This window comes from Bison bison, unplaced genomic scaffold (genome assembly GCF_000754665.1).
Source record: "Bison bison bison isolate TAMUID 2011002044 unplaced genomic scaffold, Bison_UMD1.0 scf7180017864145, whole genome shotgun sequence".
Classification (NCBI taxonomy): domain Eukaryota; kingdom Metazoa; phylum Chordata; class Mammalia; order Artiodactyla; family Bovidae; genus Bison; species Bison bison.
Genome location: NW_011494717.1, coordinates 3351231 through 3369648, shown reverse-complemented (window position 1 = coordinate 3369648; position 18418 = coordinate 3351231). Strand labels below are relative to the sequence as shown.

General features: G+C 39.5%; 1 protein-coding gene across 1 annotated transcript in view; it reads left to right on the top strand.

Moving 5' to 3' along the window:
* Nucleotides 1-374: 374 nt before the first annotated feature.
* Nucleotides 375-18418, top strand: part of LOC104989017 (chromosome unknown open reading frame, human C2orf43) — an 89083-nt gene continuing 71039 nt past the window's right edge. Inside the window, exons 1-3 of the mRNA XM_010840536.1 lie at nucleotides 375-444; nucleotides 4872-5027; nucleotides 15878-16021. Of these exons, the coding sequence (XP_010838838.1) occupies nucleotides 4874-5027; nucleotides 15878-16021 (298 nt within the window). The 5' untranslated portion in view covers nucleotides 375-444; nucleotides 4872-4873. The remainder of the gene's footprint in view (nucleotides 445-4871; nucleotides 5028-15877; nucleotides 16022-18418) is intronic.

The window sequence follows — 18418 nt, the reverse complement described above, 5'->3', positions numbered from 1 at the left end:
CAGAGGCTGGGTATATTAACGCTAACAAACAGGTCAGCTGAGACCCAACTTTCCCGTGAATGTGGGCAAACTAAAGAAAAAGATGCAACCAGTAAGGGAGGAAAAGGAAACATGGGCAGAGGAAAACACGGGGAAGACTTGGAGAAAGGGAAGCTTTAAGTATATCAAGGATGATTAAAATAAAAGCAGGTGAAATTCAAATGAAGGAGGAAAGAAAGTTCCAGCACAGATAAAGTTTTCCGGCGCTTTCGCTGGATCCGGGCCACCGGGTCCAAGCCAGAGTCAAGCATCTTGCAAAACTCGCCACACCCCGAGACCTGGAGGGGCCCGGTTCCCCAGCGCGGCGCGTGGCGCGGCTCTATTACGTCGGAGGGGGCGGGACTTCTGGACCCTGTGACGCCTAACTGAGGTTTTGGCAGACGGTGGTGCCTTCCGGGTGGACAGGTGAGGAGCGTCCTCCCACGTTCTGGGGGTGCCTTCGTAGGAGGAAGGACGGCGGGACAGGCACCCGGGAGCTAGAGCCCTTTCTCTTAATGGCTCTCGCAGAGCCTGTGCCGCCCTTAGCCAGACGGCCGGTAGGAGCGTGAATAATGGTGCTGCGACCGCTTGGGGGCCCGGAGCCCCTTTGGCTGCCGGCCCAGCGGGAACGTACCGTGTGGACCGCTAAGGGCAGCCTGTCTGTAGGGAGTCTTATGGCGGCCCCTTTGGGGGAGTAGGGGGCCCGGACTTTGGGCGGCTGGTTGGGAACAAGTGACTAGAAGTGGCCAAAGTCTGGGCTAGGGAGTCCAAAGGTCTGAGTTCTTGAACCAACTTAAGCCTCTAGCCCTGAGCGAGTCAGCTGTCTTGTCGCCCTGGGTGTCAGTTTCCCATCTTGTCCATTGATGGTCTCTTTTGGTTTGGAATCAAGTTTCTCCTCAGGATCAACCGCCTTCCCGCCGCCTCTCTCAAATTTGCTACACCAGGTATCCTTGAGAACTGAATGTTGCACCAGTCTCTGAACTTGGCACTCCTCTGAGCCTGGCGTGCTGCAGTCTATGGGGACGCAGCGTCGGACACGACTTAGCGACTGAACAACCGCCACCACCCTTTGTTTGAGGTTCACTCTAGTTGGTCTAATAGTTCTCCGTGACGCCAAGGTCAGAATGGCACTTGCTGCCTTGAACTTAAAGAGTGCAGCATTTCGGGAAAACAGTTGTGACTTTTGTTGCCTCTACCGCGTGTGATGCATCATGGAATTTTTCGGAAATAGTCCGTGTCTCATTTTGTCTAATGTATAAAATGGGGTACATTAGTAGCCACTTGATAAGATTGTTTTCTTAACTGAGATACTTCATGTAACACTTGGAACAGTACTTTGCACGTAATAAGCACTCAGTAAATGTCAACTCTTAAAGCATGACCTGTCCACACCCTGCACCGATTTCCTAGCTCTCTTGAAGTTCTTTGCTGCAGGGTACTGGGAGTTTTCTTTGAGCCCATGTTTTGGGGTGGAGGGGTGGACGAGGCAAGAATACTGGAGTGGGTTGCCTTTCCCTTCTCCAAGAGATCTTCCTGACCCAGGGATTGAACCCGTGTCTCCCGCATTGTAGGCAGACGTTTTACAGTTTGAGCCAGCAGGAAGTTTTGGGTTTCCCTGGTGGCTCAGAGAGTCAAGTGTCTGCCTGCGGCGTGGGAGACCTGGGTTCGAACCCTCGGTCGGAAGATCTCCTGAAGAAGGGAATGGCAACCCACTCCAGTATTCTTGCCTGGAGAATCCCATGGACGGAGGAGCCTGGTGGGCTACAGTACACAGGGTCACAAAGAGTCGGACAAGACTGAGCAACTTCACTTTCACTGGAAGTTTACTGTAATCTCTCACCTTTGAGTTTGGGTTTTTTTTTTTTTTGCACACCAGACAGGATGTGTGAGTCCTTTGAGATCCATGCAAACTGTTGAGTGAGTCAATAGTTTGTTCCTTTTTCTTGCTGAGTAGTATTCTATGGTATGGCTTATCATAATTGGTTTGCTGCTGCTGCTGCTAAGTCACTTCAGTAGTGTCCGACTCTGTGCGACCTCATAGACGGCAGCCTACCAGGCTCCCCCGCCCGGGATTCTCCAGGTAAGAACACTGGAGTAGGTTGCCATTTCCCTTTCCAATGCATGAAAGTGAAAAGTGAAAGGGAAGTCGCTCAGTTGTGTCCGACTCTTAGCGAACCCATGGACTACAGCCTACCAGGCTCCTCCGTCCATGGTACTTTCCAGGCAAGAGTACTGGAGTGGGGTGCCATTGCCTTCTCCATAGTTGGTTTAGCCATTCACTTTTTTGTAGTGTCCAGTTATAGGCTATTACAAATAGAACTGCTGTGAATCTTTGCTTGAATGTTTTTGCGTGAATATGTTTTTATACCTCTTGGACAAATACCCAGTAATACAATTGTTGGGTAACAGGATGTGCATTTAGTTAACTCATGTGAATATGTGTTTTTTTTTTCTTTAGTATCTTAATAGGTAAACTACATTGATTGACTTTTGAATGTTAAATATACCTGGAATAGATCCCACATAACTCATCTTCTGTGTTGCTAGATTCTATTTATTAATATTTTGTTAAGGTATAGATATGAGAGGTCTTAGTGTATAGTTTTCTTTTTCTTTCTTTTGACCTAAATAAAGTTAGAATCCAATTAATATAAGCAGATAAACACCTATGCTTACCTGAGTAAAGCTTACCTAAATTGTGCAGATTGTAGCTACACTGTGTACCTGGATTTTAATCCAGAGTAAGTCTTGCTGCTTGCCAAAATTGATCATTAAAAATTGCTTGTAGGTGATGCCTGAGGGCAAGGCCATCAACCTTTAATAATTTATATTAGAACACATTGTCTCCTGTTAATCTGCCCATTGTTTGCAGCATTGAATTACCCTGGGTTCTTAGGTAAGGAAGAAAGTAAAATTTTTCTTTACTTTGTTTTTATTTGGCTGTGTAAGATTCAGAAACATAAGAGTGAAGTAAAATAAAAAGATGCTTTACAATATGTACATTAACTCCAGGTTTCTCAGTGGTATTTTACTTGAAGTGTTTAGAGTTATTGTTAGTGTTTTGCTTGTTTTCCAGTTTTCATAGACTGCTTGCTTTCTTGTTAATTCTGTGGCTAAACTCCTACGATGTCATTTACTTTGAAATTAAGTGTTTATGAGTTGAATATAGTTAATAACTTTGGATTCTCTTTCTGGTGCAAATCTTAAATTTAGCCAGTGTCCTCTCTGTCAGCACTCTAATTTTTTACTGTGTATAACAGTTAAATCTAATTGTTTCTAACACTTTATAAATGTCATAAGACCTTTATAAATATATTGTATTTTGTGATAGTTTTAGAGATTGGGCTACAGTGACATTTATTAGTGAACCAAAAATCAATTGAAAAGGTGAGATGATACTTTTATTTACTTAGTCAGTCAACGTATTTTAATATAATTTTAAAAGGAGTCCCCACTTCATAAGTGAAAAATTTTCATTCCAGACAGTTTTCCACTATTGACCTTTTGGGCTAGTGATTCTTTGTTGTGGGGGCCTGTAATGTGCGGTGTAGGGTGTTAAGCAGTATCCCTGGCCTCTACTCACTAGATGCTGGTAGTAATACCTCCCCTGATACCAAGTGACAATAAAAACTGTTTTTATTTTTTGCCATATGTCTTCTGGGGGACAAAATTGTGTCCGCTTGGAAGTCACTGCTCTAGAGAGACCTCACAGCCTGAGCGTGGAAGTGGGAGGGATGAGTCCTCGAGAAATCTCCTGGGAGAGTATACTGAAACCAGGGGGGAAAAATCCCTTCTTCTGCAGTGTCTCTCTTCCAGCCCGTTCTTCAAGGTTAACATCATGTCAGTTGGCAGAGGGAAAATATTTTAAAAACTCTGATCCATTTGTCCAGAGAAGGCAATGAAGAGTGAATTTGGAGGCAATACATTGATAACTGGTACAAGGAGGAAAGCATCTGAAAAATGGTTGGGGAGTAAAACATTGGCAAAGCTCTAGGACCAGAAAAGCATGAAGTCAACTGAGGAACTGCAGGGACAAGACAGACCCGAGTGCAAGGTTAATGGTAAAGCAGTAAGAGGAGAAAAAATGAGGGGCATTTATAATCTAGACTCTGGAGGGCTTTGAATGAAAGGAGGATAGTTGAAGAGGAGGCTAGAAAGACCAGTGAAAGTCTGGGACATGGTCCTATTGATAGAGGCAGAGGCAGATTTGGAGGGCTGATAGAAGTAATTTGGGACTGCATTTTTGCATGTATCTTGATTATTCAGAAAATTGTTTTATGGTTATTCAGAAAATTGTTTGTGATGCTATCTGATATTCTGTTTTTTTCTATCTACCAATTTCATAATTGAATAATATAATGCTTTAATATCATAAAAATATAAAATAAAGGAATAACTCAGAGCTCATCAAGGAGTTCACTGTCCTTCTTTACCTTCTTATCTGGGAGAGTACAAGTGCAGCGAGAGCCTCTGTTTCTTCATCAGACTTCACCAGGTCTCACTGGTAGAGCATCTAGCTATAGGAGAATTCCAGCAGAGGGAAAATAAAAGTTAGCCGTGGATATTGTCAGTTTAGACTGGAGAGGAGAGTGGCGGGGTTTTTGTTTTGATTCACACTCCTCTATTGTCTTTAATTTCACCAGACGTGTCCCTCTATCTCTGTACTCTTGTGGTTTAATTTTTTTTTAATCCAAAAATCTAGGGTAGCTAAATAGTCATGTATTTCCCATAACTCTTTGTGGCATTTCCTTCTAGGTATATTGAATTTTGTCTTCTTTATTCTCGAATATTGCCTTTGGCTCAAAGTTTTATATTTTAGTGACTCTTCATATTGTTCTTCTCCCCTTATTTAGAAATGGACTCAGAAATCAAGGAAGAAATTCCTGTGCATGAGGAATTCATTTTATGTTGTGGAGTTGAAACCCAGGTTCTAAAGTGTGGGCCCTGGACTGACCTCATTAATAATCAAAGTGGCACAAGGCCTAAGCTGCTTATTTTCATTATTCCTGGTAAGTTTAAAAAGTTGGATAAGATGAATGTATACAGATACATGTGACTATTTCTGATTTTAAAGAGAATTTGATAAACATAAAAATCCTTGAGGAAGGAAATAGAATCACTCAAACCATTGATAATAACCACCCTTAATACTTTAGTGGCTTGACTTTTTGTTTATCTTCTGTGCATTAATAATATATATAATATACACATTTTAAAAATCATGATGTATACCATACATATCATTTTATAACCTGCTTTAAAATTTCTTTAGCAATACTTAGAATAATTAGAACTTTATCAAGTATTTCTAAATAATTTTTACTGTCTCATTTCAAGATGATTATAAGTTTATGGTAGAACATTTATTCTGGGATTTGTCAAATGGGTGATATGTGATCTTTGCTGAATCAGTGTCAATAGAATGATAGGGAAAGATACTTTATTGCACTTCTTAAAGTTATGAGCTTAAAAAAAAAATATATATATATATATATATCAGGCTCAAAGATTAAAAATGAAACTGTAAATATGTATCATTTTATAGCACAACATATCATGTACACAGCTAGGCCTATGGAGTATTGTTACAGTTTTTTTCTTGTACATTTTTGTTTGTTTTCCCTATGTTAATAATTGTCTCTTTTATTTGCTTAGTTGTCTGTGTTTCAATCAGTAATTTATCCAAAAATTATTCTCTAGAAGTGAAAAAATCTTCTCACATTCAGAGTAATCAGTTTTCTGTTTTGTTTTAGTTCATTTTTTGGCACTGTGACCAGAATTCTATGTTCTTCCACTCCAGTCTAGACTGGTTGCTCTCTGGGCCTCCTACACAGGCCATCCTGAGGACTCCTTTCACTTTTCTCTTGGGTTGGATTCCTTGTTTCCCAATCCCATATTTTTCTTGGTTTATTTCCCTGTTTTCGGTGGACCACACCTGCTAGGAACTTCCTGAGAAGAGGTACATGGGAATTCATCTTTCCCATGCTACATGTATTCATCTTCCCATGTAGCATGGAAAAGATGGTCTAGCCTGTCAGAAAATGTCTTAGAGTTCTAGGTTAGAGATGGTAGTTTCCTTAGAACTTGGAGTAAATTTTCAGTGTCTTCCATGGTTTTAACTGTTTTTAAGAAGTCTTGGTATTTTTCTGATTTTTTTTATCTTTTATGTGTGAAGTTCTCCCCCTCTGCTGGGAAAAAATACTTTAGATCTTTTCTTTGTTCTAAGATTCTGAAATTTTATAACCAAGCCCCAAGCTGTGGGTGTTTTCCATGCATTGTATTTGGATTTCGGTGGACCGAAATCCAAATTTTTTAAACCAGGAATTGTACTTCAATTCTCAAAGCTCTGTGTTCTTTCTTTTTTTCATACTCTTCTGTTTCATGTTTTGTCAGTGCATAACCTTTTTTTTTGGCTTCTTGCATTATTAGTTGTTGCTGCGTTCTGTTTTCTGTTTCCACTAGTGTTTGTTTTTTCTCAAATGTTTGATAATCCTTGACTACCCTTTCATTTTTAAGAGGAAGACATAAGCAGTTGATTGGAAGTTTGTATGCAGAGGTGGAGCTTGTCCACAGATGGCCAACCATCCTAGTCTGAAGGGTTTTCTAGGACACACAACTTTCAGTACTAAAACCATGACAACAGGATGGGCAAAATAGAATGGTTGGTCACCCTACGTTGTCCTCACCTTAAGGTAATTTGATAGGGACCTAGCATTCACTGGAGGATTTCTAGCTTTCAGTATCTGTACCTGTTTTTTGAATTGTTCACTTTTCCCAGGAAGGACTCTTCCTAGCATCCCATTTGAGGCATGGATGCCTGGCTGCTGGTGTTAGAGCTGAACAAGGGAAAAGAGGTTGGAATTTCAGTGTTTCTTCTCAGTATAGTGCTTTTGTTCTCAGCTGGGCTATGATTTCTGATCCAGAACCTCTCTTTGGTTTAACCTTTTCTGAAAATAAACTTCCAGTGTTCTGCTACAATGTAACAGTATTTTTGAAAAGCAGTATGTCAGCTTTCTATTAAAATCAAAAATACATTTACTCGGCCTGTAGTGAGGGAGAGTTTGAAATTATAGGCATAAGAAGTGTTCTTTTGATGAAGCAGAGATTTGAGACCATGGTAGAGTGTAGGATTGAAAAAATAATCAAAAATATTGTCTTGGACTTTAGAAGGGATATCTTTCTGAGGCTAGAATGAAGGAGGTGAAGTTGGTTACTGAAATGAAGAAGTGTGAACGTGTGTTCAGAGGAAATGAAGTAGTTCCTGCCTTTTGACCTCTGTTTTCTCTGTTAAGAGTTGAGGTGATCTGTGGGGAGTAAGGATGGCAGAGGGTGATTGTGGCCTTGAGGAAATTGGTCAGCATTAAAAATAGCAAATATGCTGGACTGACACAAATATGTGGGATGAAAGGAATTATTGACCAAAAGCAAGTAGGTAGATTTTGAGTAGGGCTGTGATCAAATACAGGTATATTGGGAGTGAAGTCTAAAAGGGCCGAAGGTCAACCTGGAAAATGGCTATCAGAGTTGGGATGCTTTGAATGTAAACCATTTCTGGGTAATGAAGAGACACAAACCTGTGATTTTTAAAGTTGTCAGAACCAACAGTATCATCTAATAACTTGTTACAAATGCAAATTTGGGGGCCCTGTCCTAAACCTAATGAACCAGAAACTCTGGGAGTGGTACAATTCTTAAGAAGTCCTCTAGTGGATTTTTTAAATTTAATTTTTAGTTGGAGGATAATTGCTTTCAATATTGCAATGGTTTCTGTCATATATCAGCGTGAATCAGCCATAGGTATACATATGTCTTCTCCCTCTTAAACCTCCCTCTGACCTCCCTCCCCACCCCACCTCTCTAGTTGTCACAGAGCATCAACTTTTAGTTTATGCACACCACCGGTCTAGGCTGAGGCTACTTGAATTGGTTGCTTACTTCGGATATAGGTGAAGTTCTTTGAATATGATCAAGATAATGAATTATGGGACAAAGGTGTTGGCTCAGTTAGTCCACCCAGATTTTGAAATCACTTAAGTCTTTGGAATGACAAGTGAAACTGACATCTCTTTTAAGGGTCAGGGTTTTCAAGGAATGTGTTAGAGTGACTAAAAAGTTGATGGATGGAAGTAGATGGCTTCAACCTTAGAGGAAGAGAGGTTGTTCCAGTAGCATAAACTAGTAATGGAGAAACAGCTTACTCTATACTTAACCACTCAGAGATGTTCATTCACTCACTCACTGGTATGAGGTGTCAGGAATACTGTGTTGCAAAAGCCTTTGCTGTTATTGAGGTGTAGGAAGTGTTAGAGAATAGTGAGGTCTCTACTACACGTGGACATCACCAGATGGTCAGTACCGAAATCAGATTGCTTATATTCTTTGCAGCCAGAGATGGAGAAGCTCTATACAGTCAGCAAAAACAAGACCAGGAGGTGACTATGGCTCAGATCATGAATTCCTTATTGCCAGATTCAGACTTAAATTGAAGAAAGTAGGGAAAACCATTAGACCATTCAGGTATGACCTAAATCAAATCCCTTACAATTATACAGTGGAAGTGACAAATAGATTCAAGGGATTAAATCCAATAGACAGAATGCCTGAAAAACTATGGACAGAAGTTCATGACATTGTACAGGAGGCAGGGATCAAGACCATCCCCAAGAAAAAAGAAATGCAAAAAGGCAAAATGGTTGTCTGAGGAGACCTTACAAATAACTGAGATAAGAAGAGAAGCTAAAGGCAAAGGAGAAAAGGAAAGATATACCCATCTGAATGCAGAGTTCCAAAGACTAGCAAGGAAGATAAGAAAGTCTTCTTCAGTGATCAGTGCAAAGAAATAGAGGAAAACAATAGAATGGGAAAGACTAGAGATCTCCTCAAGAAAATTAGAGATACCGAGGGAACATTTCATGCAAAGATGGGCACAGTAAAGGACAGAAATGGTATGGACTTAACAGAAGCAGAAGATATTAAGAAGAGATGGCAAGAATACACAGAAGAACTATACAAAAAAGATCTTCATGACCCAGATAACCACAATGGTGTGATCACTCACCTAGAGCCAGACATACTGGAATGAGAAGTCAAGTGGACCTTAGGAGGCATCACTACAAACAAAGCTAGTGGAGGTGATGGAATTCCAGTTGAGCTATTTCAAATCCTAAAAGATGATGCTGTGAAAGTGCTGCACTCAACATGCCAGCAAATTTGGAAGACTCAGCAGTGGCCACAGGACTGGGAAAGATCAGTTTTTGTTTTTTTTTTATTCCAATCTCAAAGGCAATGCTAAAGAATGTTCAAACTACCACACAATTACACTCATTTCACATGCTAATAAAGTAATGCTCAAAATTCTCCAAGCTAGTCTTCAACAGTACATGAACCGTGAACTTTCAGATGTTCAAGCTGGTTTTAGAAAAGGCAGAGGAACCACAGATCAAATTGCCAACATCCGCCGGATCATCAAAAAAGCAAGAGAGTTCCAGAAAAACATCTCTTTCTGCTTTATTGACTATGCCAAAGCCTTTGACTGTGTGGATAACAACAAACTGTGGAAAATTCTGAAAGAGATGGGCATACCAGACCACCTGACCTGCCTCTTGAGAAACCTATATGCAGGTCAGGAAGCAACAGTTAGAACTGGACATGCAACAAGAGACTGGTTCCAAATAGGGAAAGGGGTATGTCAAGGCTGTATATTGTCACCCTGCTTATTTAACTTATATGCAGAGTACATCATGATAAATGCTGGGCTGGAGGAAGCACAAGCTGAAATCAAGATTGCTGGGAGAAATATCAACAACTTCAGATAGGCAGATAATACCACCCTTATGGCAGAAAGTGAAGAACTAAAGAGCCTCTTGATGAAAGTGAAAGAGGAGAGTGAAAAAGTTGGCTTAAGCTCAACATTCAGAAAACGAAGATCATAGCATCTAGTCCCATCACTTCATGGGAAATAGATGCGGAAACAGTGGAAACAGTGACAGACTTTATTTTTCTGAGCTCCAAAATCACTGCAGATGGTGATTGCAGCCATGAAAGTAGAAGACACTTATTCCTTGGAAGAAAAGTTATGACCAACCTAGACAGCATATTAAAAAGCAGAGACATGGCCAACAAAGGTCCATCTAGTCAAGGCTATGGTTTTTCCAGTGGTCATGTACGAATGTGAGAGTTAGAGTATAAAGAAAGCTGAGCACTAAAGAATTGATGCCTTTGAACTGTGGTGTTGGAGAAGACTCTTGAGAGTCCCTTGGACTGCAAGGAGATCCAAGCAGTCCATCTTAAATGAAATCAGTCCTGAATATTCATTGGAAGGACTGATGCTGAAGCTGAAACTCCAATACTTTGGCCACCTGATGCAAAGAACTGACTCATTGGAAAAGACCCCCCCCCCAAAAAAAAAGGAAAAGACCCTGATGCTGGGAAAGATTGAGGGCAGGAGGAGAAGGGTACAACAGAAGATGAGATGGTTTGGATGGCATCACTGACTCAATGGACATGGGTTTGAGTAAACTCCGAGAGTTGGTGATGGACAGAGAGGCCTGGCATGCTGCAGTCTGTGGGGGTTGCAAAGAGTCAGAACTGAAAGGAAGAGAGGCCGTTTAGAGAGAGCCAGGTTTAAGATATGGTGAAAAGATAGAAGGAGCATTCATTGAAGACACTGGAAAAAGGGAAGCTTAAAACATTTGTTTCTTAATTGTCTCACCGTTTTCTAGTCTTTGATCATTTTCATATCGTTTCATTTCCTGGTGTTCTTTTATATTTACCCTTCTATTCTCCTTGCCACCCTTGGCCCTTTTCCTTGGACTTTGTGCAGGCTGTAGACTGGTGCTGCTCTTTAATTTGTGGAGTTCAGAATTGTCTTTTATCTGGGGGCTGTCTATTTGTACTGTGGGGAGAATTAGGATGACAGTTTTTCAAAGATTTTAAGCCTCTATAGACCTCATGTTTAGTCCATCTCAGATAGACTAACATAAACCTTTTATTTTAAATCACTTTGCTTACACACATAGCAAAATTTGTCCATGACTTTTAAGTTAGTAATGATGATAATGAGGAATTTTTTATTGGAATCCACAGACTGAGGAGCTTTTAATTTAGTTTCATCTTTTCCAATGAACTTTTGTTGTAGAATTTCTGCTACTAACATACTTGGACTTTAAGTAGTGAAATAAGCAAAAGGAGACAGTGTGGGTGTTCACATAGAATATATTGAATCATTATAGTTCTCAAGTGGTCATATGGGGATAGTGGAATCATGTGGCATGTTCTGTGTTGTGAGTACACAGATTGGAGTTGGAGAAGACAAGACTTTATGGAAAACTCAAAGCCCAAAGTTCTGTCCACATGACAACGTTCTCTAGATGCTATACCACATTAACTTGATATATGGTGGTTTTTGTCCCCTACAAGGTTAACTATTAATAGAAGGCATAAGTCTACAACTGCAGTGTTAAGGTTTTTTTGGCAATTGGAGTCTAGAGATAATCACCACAGCCTCTCTTATACGTTGCTCAGGCATTTCACTGTGTATGTTCAAGCCGGTGTTTATAACACATTTTGATATCCTTTGATAAAATTTATGACTTTCATTTCTGTATTGGAATGTTTTTGAGCATTCTTACACCTGGAGATGGATACACACAGACACACACACACACATCTGATTTTAGTTGTATAAACAAGACCCTTTTAATTTTCTCTGTGGTTTCCTAACCAGGAAGTTTAGTTCATGGTTCATAAAGTGTAACATAAGCCATAACATTTAAGTGGTGAAGTATGCAATGACATTTAAACATTTTACATTATATTTTCTACCTCCATCTCTAAGTTGGATCTTTGTTACTGGCCATTGTGTACTCTTTAGGAGCCAAGTTCTTTATTGCTTGAGGGCCTTTGCACCTATTCCTACATTCTAGTATTCTTTTCATCAAATCTTTACATGGTGAATTTCTTCTCATGTTTTGAGTTTTAGCTAAATGCCACCTCCTCAGACATTTTTCTCAGGCCATCCTAATCTCCTCTGTCATATGATCCTATTTATTCCCTCATAGAAGTTATCATACTCGAGCTATTTTCCTGTTTAGTTATATGAATATATTTGCCTACTAGAATATAAATTACAAAAAATAACTATAAAAGAATATACAAAAAAGAAGCTATGTACTGAATAGAATGAATGGACATGGAGTGGTTGGCATTATCACTTACTTGCTGGAGATAAAATAGTAAATTAGAAAGATTAAGGGGATTTGCTTAAGATCTTACAGTCATTAAAGGAAGAACTCAGACTTAAACCTGGAGATAGGGAGAAAAAATTGTTTTCTAGTAGTTCAGTTATTACTACTTATTCATTCTGGTATTATCTATCCCGTCATTGCGACTATTGTGTCTAAATCATGTAGTTGTATTTTTGGATTTTCCTTAAAGTTAAACCTGTTTAACATTCTCAGAAAATTTAAAAAGTAATAATAATTGTAGTGATAATAGTAGTAGTAATAAAAATAATAATGACTGTCCATTCATTACCCTTAATGATAATGTCAGCTGCTTTATAGAGCTGTTGTGAGATTAACTAAAACAAGGTATGCAGAAGGTCCTAGACTAGGTAATTTTATGTTCTTTTTAAATATCAGTATTATTTTCTTCTGTATGTTCTTTCAATTTTCAGATATTTATTTATCTGAGCATTTATCATCTGTGTGATAGCACCAGTAACACCTTGGGCAAGCTATTTAACCTCTCGACTTCAGTTACCTACATCCCATAACCTTGAGATAATAATAGTACTAAATGAGTTATGTATGTAAAACGCTTAAATACTGCCTGCCATGTAAATAGTTATAGCACTTTAAAATGTTGATTATTATTATTGTCTTGCCCTGTGAAGAAACCTATAAAGCTTTGCTTTGTTTGTTTTTTTAAGACTTTTTTGATGTGGACCATTTTCAAAGTGTTTATTGAATTTGTTACAATACTACTTCTGTTTTATATTTTGGTTTTTTTGGCTGCAAGGCATGTGGGATCTTAGCTCCCTGACCAGGGGTTGAACTTGCACCTTCTGTATTAAACGGTTAAGTCTTAATCACTGGACTGTCAGGGAAGTCCAAAACTTTGCTTTCTGAAAGACATAAAATATTTGAATATTATACATGACACTTCTCGAAGGTTATACTCAGTAATGTAGAAAATATAAAATATTTCTGTTTGTATATAAATGAGATAAAATTCAATCAGAATTCCAAGAAAAGTTTTAACAATTTAAACTGGTGAATACAATTCTAAGGACCTACCAGTTACTGAAACATTAAAAAAAAAAAAAAACCCAATGTGGTAATCAAGACAATATGGTGCTGGCAGAGAAGAAAGTGAAAAAATAAGTGAAATTATTTGAAATTAGAATTAGCTAATGAATGTAATATTAAAATGCCGAAATATCACTTTGCTGACAAAGGTCTTTCTAGTCAAAGCTATGGTTTTTCCAATAGTCATGTGTGGATGTTGAGTTGGACCATAAAGAAAGCTGAGCACCGAAGAATTGATGTTTTTGAACTGTGGTGTTGGAGAAGACTCTTGAGAGTCCCTTGGGCTGCAAGGAGGTTCAACCAGTCCATCCTAAAGGAAATCAGTCCTGAATATTCATTGGAAGGACTGATGCTGAAGCTGAAACTCCAATACTTTGGCCACCTGATGCAAAGAACTGACTCATTGGAAAAGACCCTGATGCTGGGAAAAATTGAAGGCAGGAGGAGGAGGGGATCACAGAGGATGAGATGGTTGGATGGCATCACCGACTCTATGGACATAAGTTTGAGCAAGCTCCAGGAGTTGGTGATGTACAGGGAAGCCTGGCGTGCTACAGTCTATGGGGTTGCAAGAGTCAGACGCAGCTGAGCAGCTGTACTGACTCACTGAATGAATGTAAGAATTCAGTATTGGATCAGAAGACATTTCAAGTCTATGTAGAAGGAATGAGTTATGTAATAAATGATCTTGGGACACTGCCATTCACTTGGAAGGAAGTCAGATTGCTACTTTGTACTTTACATTCAAAAATATTCCAACCTTACTGAAGATTTAAACATAAAACAAGAATAAAACATGAAACAGTGTCATCACATCCAACATTGATGTTACAGTAACTCTGTTCAGATACACCCCTCTTCCCTTCTTTCTCCTCTTGCTGCACAGCAGACAGTAAGAACACAAAGATGACACTAGCACCATCACAAAAAGGAATTTGGAACTTGAGTCACTAGGTTAGAATGCAACAGTAGCCATGATAAGGCCATCATATGTTACTATCATGGCTGGACACTGATGATGAATTTGAATACCTAACATACAGCGAACAATGTATTGAGCAGTGTTTAAGGACTTTACACATTTTAGTTCATTTAGTTCTCACATGAGGTAGTATGCTTCTTATCCTCACTTTATGGGCAAGGACACCAAGGCCCAGAGAGGTTAAATAACTTGCCAGAGGTCACACAGTTGGCCAGTGGCAAAGCCAGGATATCATCGCAGTTAATCTGGCTCCAGAGTCTATACCCTTAACCACTTTGCTACACTGCTTATGTAGGAAACTAAAACATATAATGAAGAAGAAATCAGTAAAATTTGACAAGGATGACAGAGGTTACATCAGTGCAGCAAAACCCTGTCATGTAATTGCAAAGAGGAGAAAACCTAGTAGCATGAAGAAATAGATACATTGAGTGGACAGATATTGATGGAAATGGTCTAGTATTTACAAAGGCATTGTACAGATGATGATTGTTAGATGAAAACCCCATTTCACTCTTTTGCCCCTAAAGGATGTATCAGATTGACTGTTTTTTTTTTTTAATTACTTATTCTGTTTCTTTATAGCAAACCCATGTCAAAAATACGTTCTGTACATACACAAGAAAAATCTATGTATATTAGTTGGTGGTCTTTCCCTCCAGAGATCAAATCATACATCTCTTTACAATATAAGTACTTGTGATAAAAGACCAGAAAACACTCAGTAGACTCTTTAACATTCTCGTTGTGAATGATTCTGACACTGATTGGTTTTTATGCAGCTTGGTAACTGCTCACAGGCAAATGTTGAAGGGGCTTACAGGCAGTATTAATGATTTTAGGCGATGCAAAGACACTCAGATGTTTAAGTAGGGTGCTGCTCTGATTCTATTTGAGGTTTAGAGAAATCTATCCAAGTACCCTGAAGCATAGATTCCAGGGGGACACGAGTAGATAGAAGAGCCTTTAGGAGGCTGTTGTGAGAAACACAGTGGGAAGTGGTAACACTAACAGAATTGGACAAAATTGAGGTGTATTTTGGAAGCAAAGTCAACAGGACCTCTTGGTGAATTGGATGTAAAGAGCAGGGAGGAACCAAGAAAGACCTGTGCTGTTAGAACTTGGTTTATGATTGGTGGTTCCACTTATTAAGTAGAGGAACATGGAGGATGAGTTTATTTGAAGCCACTGGAGAACAGAGCAGTAGGAAAAATTTTCTAAATGATAATTCCCAGACTTAAGGTATCAGATCAGATCAGATCAGATCAGTCGCTCAGTCGTGTTCAACTCTTTGCGACCCCACGAATCGCAGCACACCAGGCCTCCCTGTCCATCACCAACTCCCGGAGTTCACTCAGACTCACATCCATCGAGTCAGTGATGCCATCCAGCCATCTCATCCTCTGTCGTCCCCTTCTCAAAGGATATGAAAATTGAGTTGTACAGGTAATTGTTACTAAATTTGTATGGGAAAGTATAAGGAGATGCCTTTCTTTTTCAGTCTGTATTTTATCTTGTGTAAGTTTATTGTTTTGGTTAATCTAAAAGTCTGTGTTTCTTTTCATAGGTAACCCAGGTTTTTCTGCCATGTATGTGCCATTTGCAAAGGCTTTGTATTCTGCAACAAAAAGACGCTTTCCAGTTTGGATTATCAGTCATGCTGGGCATGCCTTAGCCCCCAGAGGCAAGAAGATTCTTAAAAGCTCAGAAGGTATGTCTTCATTAACATTTGCTTTCTTTTACGGTGAATGGGTGTTCATATTTCTAGAAAGCCTGCTGAGGTTAAGAGTTACACCAGTGGAAACCTCTGCTTGTGGCATTACACCCATGATGCCACATTCTGGTAATTTTAGGATTTGAGGGGTCATTTTAGTTATTCTGCAGGTAATTTTTTTAAAGTTTGGGCAAATTAAACAGTTTGTCTAGGACTTTCCATCTCTGTTTACCAACTAGTAATCAACTATATATTTATCAGTCATGTACTGTAGTTGCAGGATTGTATTAAGAGGAATGGGGAAGTGTTACAAGACATGGTCCTTAGCCATGGTTCTTACTCTAGAGAAGCTCTCATTCCCACATTTGTAGAGTGACTAAGTGATATCCCCTGGCCTGTGATCATGTGGATACTTAAAGAGTAAACAAAGGAGAGAGTAAAAGAGTTGAGTAGAATTTGAATTTGAGGGGTGGAGGTGTGTGTAGAGGTGTAACAGGCAGAAGGATTAACATGGGGGCAGGAAGAGAGATTCAGTAGGTACTTGAGGGCTGAGCAGGGCCAGATTCGGAGGAGCCTTGAAAGCTGAGGGTAGAACTGTGTGGTAGATTGCTGGAAGCCTTAAATGGAGGAAGTAGATCAGAGAGCTACAAATTACCTGCTTTTAATTCATGAGTATTCTAGCACGTTCACTCTCTAAAAAAAAAAAAAAAAATGACTAGAAACAAGATAAACAGTTTCTCTGTGGGCATTCCCTAAGGGTGTGTGTGCACTCCATCGTTGTGAACCCAGGGACTGTATAGAGCAAGCTAGGCCTCTCTGGCCATGGAAATTTTCAGGCAGGAATACTGGAGTCGATAACCATTTCCTCCTCCAGGAGATCTTCCCCACCCAGGGATTGAACCCACATCTCCTGCATTGGCAGGCAGATTCTTTACCACTGAGCTATCTGGGAAGCCTATTCCTAAGGGCACCGCTTTGTTAATCTGAACTGGGAGAGAGGTGGCTCTGGCTTCATTGCCTAGTTTGCCCCTGTTTCTGGTATGCTTCTTCTATGGTGTGAGCATCTTCTTGTACTTATCAAGCATCTAATGACAGAGGAAACCATGTGTGGTAGGGGAGGATGAAGGGATAGGTAATATGGGAACTCTCTGGGCTAATCTGCTTACATTTTCTACAACTCTAAACCATTCAAAAAATAAAATCTCTTAATAAAACAAATACTAGAGTTTTTTAATTATTTTAATATTTGCATTATACTTTTTTCATTGTATTAGTTCAACTCCCATAACAAAACCCATAAACTTAGGTAGCTTAAATAGCAGGAGTTTATTTTCTCATAGTCTGGAGACTGTAAGTCCAAAATTAGAATTTCAGCATAACTGTGGTCTAATGAGAGCCCTCTCCCTGGCTTTCAGGTGACCACCTTCTCTTTTTGTCCTCACATGACAGAGGGGCAGGGAGGGAGGGAGGGAGAGAGAATGAGAGGAAGGATGAGAAAGCAAGAGTGAGAGCCAGCCAACAAGCTCTCTGGTATCTCTTCTAATAAGGCACCAATCCCTTTATGAGGGCCCCACCCTTGTAACCTCCTCTAACCCTAGTTACCTCCCAAAGTCCCCATTTCCAAATACCATCACACTGTGGGCATGCAGTTGTTCAGCACAAAAATTTTAGGGGACACAAATATTCAGTCTACACAGTCATGAATGGGAATGTTATGTATCCACGTATTAATTCAATCACAAGTATTGGTCAGGGTATGTATATAACATTATACCAGAGCAATAGCAGGACATAGAAATTATCTCTTAAAACATTTTTACTAAATATTTGTTCAAGTTTTAGTAGCTGCCCTTCAGTCCATCCTCAGAAGTATTACCTTATAGGTGTTAGAAACAGGCCCTTTGAAGTCTCACTCCTGTTGAGTAGCAAAGGATAAGTTTCTCTTATAAGTGGAAATTCTTTCCACATTCATGAACATCTGCAGGCATGCTAAATTGTTTTTATTTGCAGAAGTGGGTGACAGTTAAGAGGTCATTTCTATTTTTATCCATGTCCTATTTTTGGCTTTTAACTGATACATATGGTCAAGACACAAGGTAGTTATTGCAGAATTTGAGAAACAAAATTACTCTTGTGCATACAGAGTAGATACTCTGGTTCTGTAGTTAGTATGGGATTTGGTTCTCTTTTCTTTATTCATAGATCAAACTATTCATGGGTCATCTCACTGTGAACGTCACAACTCCCTGGCTCTTGACCTCTCCTCTGAATTCCTACATTTTGTAGTATAGATCAGCTTCCTGAAATGTTAGTCTTCCAGAATACTGTGTTAATTTTAAATTGACTTTAGCGTCAGATGCCAGCTCTTCCCCATACCGCTCCCCCCCCCACCCC